The following is a 10878-nucleotide window of genomic DNA, read 5'->3' on the forward strand; positions in this document are numbered from 1 at the left end:
TTAGGTGATTAAATGGGTTTAAATGCTCCAGCAGATGAGGAGGTTTTGACCCTAGCTTTAAGTTTTTAACACCTGAAGTTACCTGAAAGCATCTTGCCTGTTTTGGCACCAAATAACCTAAATTGTGATTGTGTGCCATAAAATCACTAAAACTAAAATGCCCACTTTTTTTCTTAACTTTTACATTTGTAGGTCTATTGTATTCACAACTGTTGTAGAATCTTTGGGTAACACAGTTGGGTTAATATTTAATCTTATTAACCACTGAATATATTCATTTGAAACTTCACATATATCTGGTTGGATCACTGTTGTAGATTAATGTTCAGTACCCATATCTCATTGATTTTTAGCTTGACTATTCGCAGAATAATCGAGCTAATGCAGTCACCCATTTGTCGGCGTCGGCATCCCTGTGGTTAAGTTTTTGCATGTAAGCTGGTATCTCCATAACTACTGAAGGGAATGGATTGAAACTTCACACACTTGTTCTCTGTGATTATCTTAGATGATTGGCACAAGTCCCATAACTTTGATTTGCTTTTTTGCATAATAATGCCCCTTTTTCGACTTAGAAATTCTAGGAAAATTTTTGCTTGTAAGCTGGCATCGCCATAACTACTGAAGGGTTTGTACCTTTTTGGACAATTTTATGTATTCATATAGGTACGCATTATTATACTCAATGAAACACCCTTGTGACAACTTTTCGAATAGTCCTCAGACAGTTCTTGTTTATAAATTATAGCCAACTGAAATGAGAATACTCCTGATTAACCTATCACTTAAAACTTCTCTCTCCACAAACACAAAAGATATACTTATGTATCTAGGGTTAGCTTGTGATTGTATCTATCATTCTGTCATATATCTTAATTATACACATACGTTCAATTAGAAAAATTCTTGGATATGGTTTTGCATATTAAGTCAAGGTCTATGCCTATAAAAAGTAGCATTGAAATGTCTGTTTGTGTTCATAAAATCTTGCATGATTTGTATTTTCCTGTTAAGCAATGATAATACATGATCGAGTTTTGACATGTTTTTAATGTGTTGAAAGTATTTGAATTATGTCAGAATTCCATTACAATTTATCAGAATTACATATAGTAGGTTAAAATAACCATTACTAATATTGTAAATACATGGTGATTAAAATAATAAATGAAGTTATAATTTACATAAAACATGAAGAACATGAAGTTTTTGATTGATATTCGATATTTATACATTTCTGAAACTATTAGTATGTCTTTAAATTATACATGTTTTTTGCTAAGTTTGACTTTTAAAAATATATTTTTGATTTCTTTTTCTACCTGTATTTACAAATTGCCAATTTTACTTTATAGATTAACATGTGCATGTGTATATTACCCATGTTTCAGTTTTGGTGCTAGAAATGTTGTTATTGTTGATGGATACTAAATATACATGTAGATACAATAACTAAAATAAAATGTTTCATTTGAAATTAAATTAGACATTGTTTAAAAAATACATTTCATTTTTTATTCAGCTTCATAAAAAACAACAACACGCAACTGAGAGGGTGCAGAGTTTTATTCATATTCAATTTTAGTTACTCATGATCCATCAATATCATCATTACAAGACTCATGTTTTATAAAAAGTAGCATAATAAACAACTATTTATATGTGATATAAATAATTAACCATCTTCAATGTAAATACAGACACGTTTATCATATTTTTCATCAACATATAGTGTAAAAATCACCTAAAAGATAACGCATGAAAAGTTTGTCATTTTTTTTTTTGATAACTGCTTTTATAATATTAATAAAAAATATGAAACTCATTCATACAACTGTGTTCCTTTTACATCTATATTTCAAAATGGTGATTCCTATGTGGTAACTTAGTGTATTAATGTAAAAGATTATGGTAAGACCTTTCATGGAATTATAATGCCTAGAGCTTAGATTTTCGGCATGTAGTATTGCCTAGTTGACCTCTGCGAAAGGTTTATAAAATATATCCCCTGGTGTCAAAAATGACTCCGCCCTTTAGGGATAGACCTTTACTGGAAGGCCCATTTAAATCTTCTACTCAGAAACTAAATATCCTACAGCTTGGATATTTGGCATGTGAACATATTTGAATGTGCCTAGAGAACCTCTGCAAAAGTTGCATAGATTATGGCTAAAAAATGTGTCCTGACCCAAGGTCACATTTGTTATAGTTAAATTATAAACTCATTTGTGGCATGTAAAATTTAATGGTGAACCTTGAATCATGGTCTTGAATTTTGATGGATTTCAACAAAATGAATTCAGAAAAAATATGTTATTTCATTGTAATTTATCTACCTCCATAATTTTATTATATACTCATGGTATAAGATGATTGAACGGGTCCTTTAAGAGACTAAAATTGGTGCCCTAGTGCTGTGGCTTAGAGCAACCACATTAGCGTTATAAAACATAACGTTGTGCAAGGCCAAACGTCCCGTACCCCCGACCCCAATGTCTTGTCAGGTATCAGGGCTGTTAGTCACACTTTATTTTGTTATTTCATAAAATGCGATAAAATTAAGAACAGTTTAGATGTGAGAGTTCCATTCTGTTTTAGCACCCAAAAGGCCATAAAAGTATTCATTTCTTATAGACTTATCTTTCATTGCTGGTTCTTAATGTACCCCACAGTGTTTTTAATAGTGAACCCTACTCCTTTCCAAAATTTCCCAATGCAAATTCTTTATTACCTTTAAAACCATTATAATATACACTTTAAATATAAGACAGCGCGTTAATTTTATATAAGTTACAGTTACAAAGTCCATTTTGTTAATGAATGCCTTTTACAACATATCATCATTTCCAAAATAAAAGTAAAAATACTTAGATATTTAAATTTACTGCCTTACTCAGTTAATATTTTCAAGATTAGGTATGCACCACCCCTTAATATTCATGTTAATTTCTGTGAGAATTATAAGTGTTTTGTGAAGTACAAACAGTATACAAAAAGCCGTTTAATGCACCAATAACGCATTCTACATGTATATGTCCAAATGTGTAGAAGTTGCTTTTAAGAAACGTGGTACAAATTTATGTACGTTTTTCATCCAACTTGTTGAGTACATATTATAGTATTATATATGGATAATGAATACGTATATTCTAAAACTCATTAACTGTTTTTTAAGATTTCACTTTGAGTAAAGCATATTTCCAATTTTGTCTTTTATATCTATCAAATGCTCACCAGTCCTGTATGACAAAATGTCGGACTCTCACCAGTTCATATTGGATGCAGAATATTAAACTTTTTGTTTTTTAGTTGAAGTTTCAATTTTCGTTACTTTTTCGGTCACATTATCTTTCTTTTCAGTTACAGGATGTGCATGAGTGTGATCGTGGTGATGGTGGTGGTGATGATGATGATGATCATGGTCCGCCCCCATATGATCATGGCCCGCCCCTTTTGTATCTTGCGACGTTTTAATTGGTATACCAAGGTTCTGTTTCAGAAGCTGTAATTGGCGGATATATTGTAACCATCTGAACCACGCGGCAGTAGGCGTATATCTTCCACTGAAACCGTTTTCTGATAAAAAGAAGACAAAAAACATTCAGAAAATTTAGTTATGAGTAAAATCGCTGGATCGTTACGCTGTTATTATTGTGTAACATAAATGTCTGTTTAATGTGTTTTATTTCAAACACTTTTTTGCAACAGTTCTTTCAGTATAGGGACTTTGTGCTGTCTTGGAACCAATCTAGCGCGGAATAAAAAATTGGACTATGAATTCTGAACATCAATTTCTTTAAACTGTCAGACTCCTTAATAAAAACCATTGAACTACAAACTTCAAGTCACTATTTACTAGTAGATAGGTTACTCCAAACATTCGATACCATTTTTGTACTTATACGTGTTTTAGTTGGAACAGAATATTTTTATACCATAAAATTTAGATTTACTAGCTTAAATTTTAGACAAAAGAAACAAATACCATCGCATTTATATGAATCAGTAGAGTTGGTTTCCTCATTATGATCACGTGACGTGATATTTTGTCTTAAAAGAGAAATTATAACCTACCTGATTGTGCCTCATAGCCCTCTGGTATCAGTCTTTGGGACCGTATATCTGTCCAGTATGTCGCGTAGTCTAACACAACAGTTGCTCTGAAAAGTTAAAATAATTGAAATTCTTACACAACGGACGTAATGTGAATTGTATAGTTTTCACTAGCGCTGTGATATAAATAAATAGAGTATATTAAGTGAGTTTATTAAGTTCAATATTGAATTTATTGAACGAGTTGAATAAAATTATATTATGCGAGCCTATATTGCTCTTGTAGTGCAGGCCTAACGCTAATTGCATAACGCAAATGATGTCACGTCAAAATATATACACGGCTGTGCTATACCATTTTTACAGAGTCGAAAAAGCGTCATGGGTATGTGACAATTATGTATGTGTTATTTTCTTTTTACTACATTGATTAAAAGAAAGTCAAACATTCTCCCGATTGTGTCATTGCGGGAACTGCGTATTGCTGCTTTCATACGGAGAATGTAAAATAGAAGAAGAATTCAGCTTTACAGCCGGTACTGTTATGTTCGTTTTGCACATGTAAGACAATCTCTTAGAATGTGTTTTTGTAGACATCTGACGACAGATTTGAAATACTTACCCATGTCGGATTCATTCAAGTTTTATTTACTAACCAAGATATAGCCTATACGTAAAATGACCAACTAAAAACCGCTTACAGGAATTGAATTTCTCCGGGATTATATTCTACTGGTGCGACCCATGTTACTGAAACAACCTGCTTTTCCTTATTGTTCGAATGTGTGATCCCCGTTGTTTCTGTTGTTCCAAATGATTGACAAACAGACGGCCGCTCGTCGGCGGTTGAATTCTCAAAACTGCCAAATGGTCGTCGCCGCAAATCTCTCAAATGTATCCCTGCCTGTACTGCCTGTACAAAAAATCCACGGAATGGTTTTGAAGGATCGTTTGTTTGAAGTTTTACTGTAAATTCAAAGTATAGACATTAAGCGCATGAAAATCTATCTTTGTTAAAGTCTTTGTCTCTGTCTCTAAAGTATTTGTTAAGTATAATTTTGCACCGAATTAAAACATGCTTGATATGACATATAAAAGCACTTATAAATTTATTCGCCAGGTGGATCAAGTCTTAGAAGATTATGAAACAGATTTGAAATAATTACAATTTTTGTAATAATTATTCCATTTCCCATGACATCAAAATCAGTTTATACTTGGACCTTGTTTACCGGGAAAATACTAAAGAAAAATATCTATCTGTGTGCTCGAGTAATTTTGAAGTTATTTCCGAAATTCTAATCGAGAAAACGTATGTATACATGAACAAATATAATTAAAAGTAGAATATTGAACTCAGAATGGTCAATGTGTAAGAAATGCATAAAATCTGCCTACCTATTACCCTTTGCCCCGGTCTGTATCTTGTAACATCCGTGTCGGCAGAGTATGAGTTTGTCAGCATATCTTCTGGCATGATAATCCCTTCATGTGTTCCATTTATTCTTCGTGTATGAAACGTGGAAGGATCCTTGCACGAGAAATCTGGCGCACCGTGACTAAATGACGTCACTGGTGATATCACAACAAGACCGTAAATACAGAAACTTAAAAATGTTTTTCCTATTATTTTCATTCTTACTTTTTGCGCACAGTAATTATTGTACAAAAACGATTTGTCTAAAATTGATTGTGCTTCAAGTATCAGCAAAAATATGTTATGTAATCCACGTTAGAGTTATAAATCATATATGAAATTGTTTTTATCTTATTCCAAGTAAGATATAGATATATTCATGTCATCCGTATACAAAGTAAAACAATAAGAGACTAGAAATGATTGATTCAAACGACCGTATATAAACAGTTAAACACCAGTATAAGTATGAGATGTTTCTGACTAACAGATAAATTTTCACCTATCTGGACAGTTATATGTTTATATTGTATTGTAAAAAGGCCATATATATGATGGACAATCATGTTTCTGTCAAATACGACATGTCCGTGCAATTAGAGAAATCAATGACTTATGTATCAACAACATTAGTCCTCGTACAAATGCACTGCAATTAAATAAAGTAAGACAAAACAATAAAATAAATCTATTACATGTTATTCGGTGCTTGATATATCACTGAAATAAATAGAAGAAATTGAATGAATGTAAGTTCAATACTGAATTTATTGCACGAGTTGAATATAATTATATTATGCGAGCCTCTGGCAAGCATATTATTATTTTATTCAATGAGTGCAATAAATTCAGATTCAGTAATGAACCTACATGAATTTAATATTCTATTTATCACATACCCAATATTAAGACCGTTTAAAGTCAATTAAGAGTCATTTTTCATTGACGCGCCTATAGTATAACGCTATCATTTAGCGCGTCTTTACACTATGTTTGTATAAGGCTAATGACGTCACGTCAAAATATATGCACGTACGTGCAATACCATATTTACGGAGTCGCAAAATCGGCACGGGTGTGTGATAAAAACTGATAATTTCACTGCTTTAAACAGTGGAATTACCAATTTGATAATTTCACTGTTTTAAATATTTGAGCCCAGTGAAATACAAGCGTTCATAGTACTGGAAACCAACTTAAAGACCTGACGTCGTAAATGACGTCACGTTGTATTATTATTTGGCACCCTTTTTATTCACTACTAGTTTAAAATGTCTTTTTAAACGTTTCTTTGCATATAATAGACAGAAAATTTCTTTAGTTTAATGTAATATCGAAATATACATTATTTCACCTCGTGAACACCAAAAGTTCATATTTCACTCGTGGCTGCGCCACCCGTGAAATATACCTTTTGGTGCTCTCTCGGTGAAATATATAGAGGATATTCAAGTTTTTTCTATAAATACATGATTTATTTTCATCGAGTGGTATGAAAATAAATATTTCATGAGTGGCGGTAGTCACAAGTGAAATATGGTAATTTTCATGCCACAATTAAGATGAAAATAAATCATGTATTTATAGAAAAAACTTGAATTTTCTGTTTATTATATACATTTTTCTCTTTTTTGACATTAATTTTGAAAGACTTTCCCTTAAATTTTGTGTCCTGGCAGAATTTAAGAGAAAGTAGTCCGGCAAGACACCAGTGAAAATACGGAAAATATGTTTCACTCAAGTGAAAAATAAATTTTTACAGTGAAAATACGGAAATTGAAAATACGCATTTTATTTCATTTATGTTTCTCAATATTTCATTTATAAGTATATAATAAATTCCAATCATAGATCTAGACAAATTGAAATATCAAAGAGAATAATTTTAATTAAAAACATTTGATTTTTATTACATGCTTTGCAGCGGAAAGTAAATTAATTTTTGATAATTCTCACATTGAAATTATATTTGATAATTTTCTCTGTAGTTGGACTTTATTATATTTGAATGCGGATGAAAATAATATTTCATAACTAAATGGAATTATGAACATGTTTAAGATGTAACAAAGTTCGAGAAATTTTATAGAACTTTTAAACATTGGTCGCTTTTCAGTGGATAATCGTGAAGTTTATATAATTTTATATGCACGTCTTCTGCCCATTCATGAAGAAATCTTACATTTATGCTTGCTGTATTATAAATTCGTTATAAAGATCGTTGACCGGTTATATGACCCTATATAAATGATTGTTTGCAATATAACCCTCGCCTAGTGGCTCGGATTATATTTACAAATAGCCATATTACCTGTCAACAATCTTTATAACTAATAATATACTTATAAGTGAAATATTGAGAAATATTGATAAAATAAGATTAGTATTTTCATTTTCGGAATTTTCAGTCTAAAGAAATCATTTTTCACAGCATATTTTACGTATTTTCACTGGCACATGCCGGATTACTTTCTTCGTAATCCAGCCAAAACACAAAGTAATAGGAGAATTCTTTAGAAGTGTAAGTTCAAAAAAGAGAAAAAGTATATATGATAATCAGAAATTTCATTGACAGTTCTTTTCTAAAAATACAAGATCTATTTTCATCTTGTGATATGAAAATAATCATATTTGACTTGTGTGGAAATATTCATTTTCATACCACTCGATGAAAGTAGATACTGTATTTATAAAACAATGTGAATATCCTCTTCTTATTTGGGGGGGGGATGGGAGGTGGGGATTGAGACTGTATTACGGAATCTTTATCAGTTACATCATATGTAAATCGATGTAAATGTCCGTTCCTTAAATTCAAATAAATAAAAAAATAAAAAAGAGTTAAATATGTAAAAGTAATGAAGCATGGTTGTAAAAGAAAAAAATCGCAGAATGTGTAAGTAACATCTTACAATTATTTTAATATTAAGTACTAATATTCAATTCAATATTTTATTTGGCATTAAACTACAACAAATTATAGGTTAAGTGTAAGACATTTATAAATTGTTGCTAATACAATATAAAATGTTTCAGAGAAGTTATTAACAATATATCTTCATGTAGATCTAGCAATTAACAGTAAGGCATTTTTAACACATACAATCATGAAAATGTTTTCAGATGACGTCTTTATGTAGATCTCACAAAGCACAAAAATGTATACATCATTACATGCATGTACAATATAGAGTTTCTTATTTTAAGTGAAAAATTAAATATCATGTTGACAAATTCTACGTACTTTTTCATTTTTATGACATTTATTATATTTCCAGCTTGTTTATTATGCAGTAGTATATTTTTATCAGTAATCTTTACTGTTGCTTGTACCTATATTAAATTCCAAACGCTTGTGTATAAAGAGATATGTCTGTTGTAAAAATTGTGATATAGAATTTACCAACAATATGTTACACCCTTAGTACAGGCGTAAGTGGAATTTGATATTTAGAATAATAAAGAAACGAATTAAACCATCTATTTGCCGTTGTGTTCATACACCGCCATCTCTAATGCGCCAAGTTCTTGCCATCCTATGAAAATTATCGTAAAGATAGTGTACTTTATATGGGAAACAACCACAGCATTCTTGTTGTTTAAATGTAGTCATTAAATAGATATTAAAAATTTAAAGTTATCTTTCCTTATTTGTTTTTATTTTAGCAACAAAATGCAGTGAAAGGAAACATTGTATGCATATTATTTGTTCAGACGTCCTGTGTTTGTGTATTTTCGTAAGAAGGCGTACAGTGTACACATTCAACAAGATCTGTTTGAGGAGACAGTACGCTCGACTTATCAAATACTGGACGCAGGTATGGGTGACAAAACTATTGAGAAAATTCAAATATGATATAAAATTTTGTACCAGTATCAAGAAAGCACACAAAGTTCAGCATATTGCACCACATAGCAATTTTAACACTGATTGGTTTTATGTGAACACCGGACTTAAACAGGGTTGTTCTTTGTCACCTTTACTATTCAACCTGTATATTAATGATTTGGCCTTGAAATTGAAAGCCACAGGCAGTGGGGTTGATATTGATGGTGAAAACATACCAATCCTGTTATATGCCGATGATATTGTACTTGTAGCAGAAAGTGAGAATGATCTTCAAAGTATGTTAAATGTTCTTCATAATTGGCGTATTACAAACCATATGAATGTTCACCCACTAAAATCTAGCATTCTTCACTTTAGAAATCCATCTTTAACTTGTTCAGATTATGTATTTAAAATAGGAGATACAACTTTAAACTATGTTACACAGTACAAATATCTCAGTCTTGTTTTGGCCGAACACCTTGACTATTCTATCACAGCTAAAACTGTTGCTCAGGCTGCTCATAGAGCATTAGGAATGTTAAGTGCTAAAACTAGAGCTTTTGGAGGTATTCCTTATGAAGCATATACAAAAATGTACGAAGCTACTGTTGATCCAGTTATCACATACGCATCGTCTGTTTGATACTTTCTGTGCAGAATAGAGCTGCACGCTACTTTTTGAATGTTGGAAGATATACTCCAAATGCAGAAGTCTGTGGAGATATTGGTTGAAAACCTATAATATATTTTTGTTGGAAAACCGTTTTAGCAAATTGGAGTAAATTAAGTAATATGAATATAGGGAGGTTAAATAAACAAATATTTTATGGGCAAGAAATAAGTCAGGTAACAGATGTAAGAATTGGAATTTTAAAGTCTGTACGTTGTTTAAGAAGTACAATTTGGAACGATTTTGCAATGTTGAAAATCCGATACAAAAACAAGAGTTGTTTAATTAATATTATATTGCCTAAAGTACTGGAAGATAACATTCATAATTGGAACTGTACTGTTAATCAAGAATCAGGTCGAAAGGCTCTGATAGAAACAAATTAAGATTATATAAAACATTCAAGAATAAATTTGAAACTGAAAATTGTTGTAAGTTAATTTTGAACAGGTCACACAGGGTGCATTAGCTAAATTTCGCAGTGGCACAGCTCCAATCGGTATAGAGTTAGAACGCTACAATGGTTTGCCAGTGGAACAACGATTGTGCTCCCACTGTCAAACTATTGTAGAGGATGAAAAGCATGTATTATTATATTGCCCTCTATATGATTCAATTCGTAACGACTTGATTCGAGAATCACAAATGCTAAACGATGGTTTTGATGCCCTCTCAGACATTGATAAAGTAGGATATATTCTCTCAAATGCAGACGTTGTATTTTTAACTGCCAAAACCTGTTTTAACATATTGAATAGAAGAAAACTAATTTTATATAATTGACATTATTTTAAATAACTTTTATGTGTTCTTAGATATACATGTACTATCTAGAAAATCCATTTGCTAATAATCTTCTTAACCGGATTTTGATTAAATTTAACCACATTATAATTTCTATATAGA

At 31.2% G+C, this 10878-nt stretch overlaps 2 protein-coding genes across 2 annotated transcripts; one reads left to right on the forward strand and one right to left on the reverse strand.

The window, feature by feature from the left end:
• Positions 1–2833: 2833 nt before the first annotated feature.
• LOC132736279 (reelin domain-containing protein 1-like) lies at positions 2834–6167 on the reverse strand. Its single transcript, XM_060723382.1, has 4 exons — positions 5452–6167; positions 4755–5019; positions 4075–4160; positions 2834–3576 (listed from the first exon to the last, which is right to left on the reverse strand). Exons 1-4 carry the CDS (start codon positions 5687–5689, stop codon positions 3290–3292), a joined length of 876 nt encoding a protein of 291 aa, XP_060579365.1. The 5' UTR covers positions 5690–6167; the 3' UTR covers positions 2834–3289.
• A 2195-nt stretch (positions 6168–8362) lies between these two features.
• Positions 8363–9945, forward strand: LOC132736271 (uncharacterized). Its single transcript, XM_060723372.1, has 2 exons — positions 8363–8366; positions 9137–9945. The coding sequence occupies exons 1-2, from the start codon at positions 8363–8365 to the stop codon at positions 9943–9945; spliced, it is 813 nt and encodes a 270-aa protein (XP_060579355.1).
• The last annotated feature ends 933 nt before the right edge of the window (positions 9946–10878 follow it).

Source organism: Ruditapes philippinarum, unplaced genomic scaffold (assembly GCF_026571515.1).
Source record: "Ruditapes philippinarum isolate M1 unplaced genomic scaffold, ASM2657151v2 ctg2721_1_1_1_1, whole genome shotgun sequence".
NCBI lineage: Eukaryota > Metazoa > Mollusca > Bivalvia > Venerida > Veneridae > Ruditapes > Ruditapes philippinarum.

What these genes read in the sequence shown, in the direction of transcription:
- LOC132736279 (XM_060723382.1), bottom strand. Translation starts at nt 5,689, where the DNA reads ATGAAAATAATAGGAAAAACATTTTTAAGTTTCTGTATTTACGGTCTT. An exon ending in CCCGGAGAAATTCAATTCCT is followed by an intron (nt 4,161 to 4,754) that starts GTAAGCGGTTTT and finishes TTAACTTTTCAG; the next exon opens with AGCAACTGTTGTGTTAGACT. An exon ending in GGGCTATGAGGCACAATCAG is followed by an intron (nt 3,577 to 4,074) that starts GTAGGTTATAAT and finishes TCTTTTTATCAG; the next exon opens with AAAACGGTTTCAGTGGAAGA.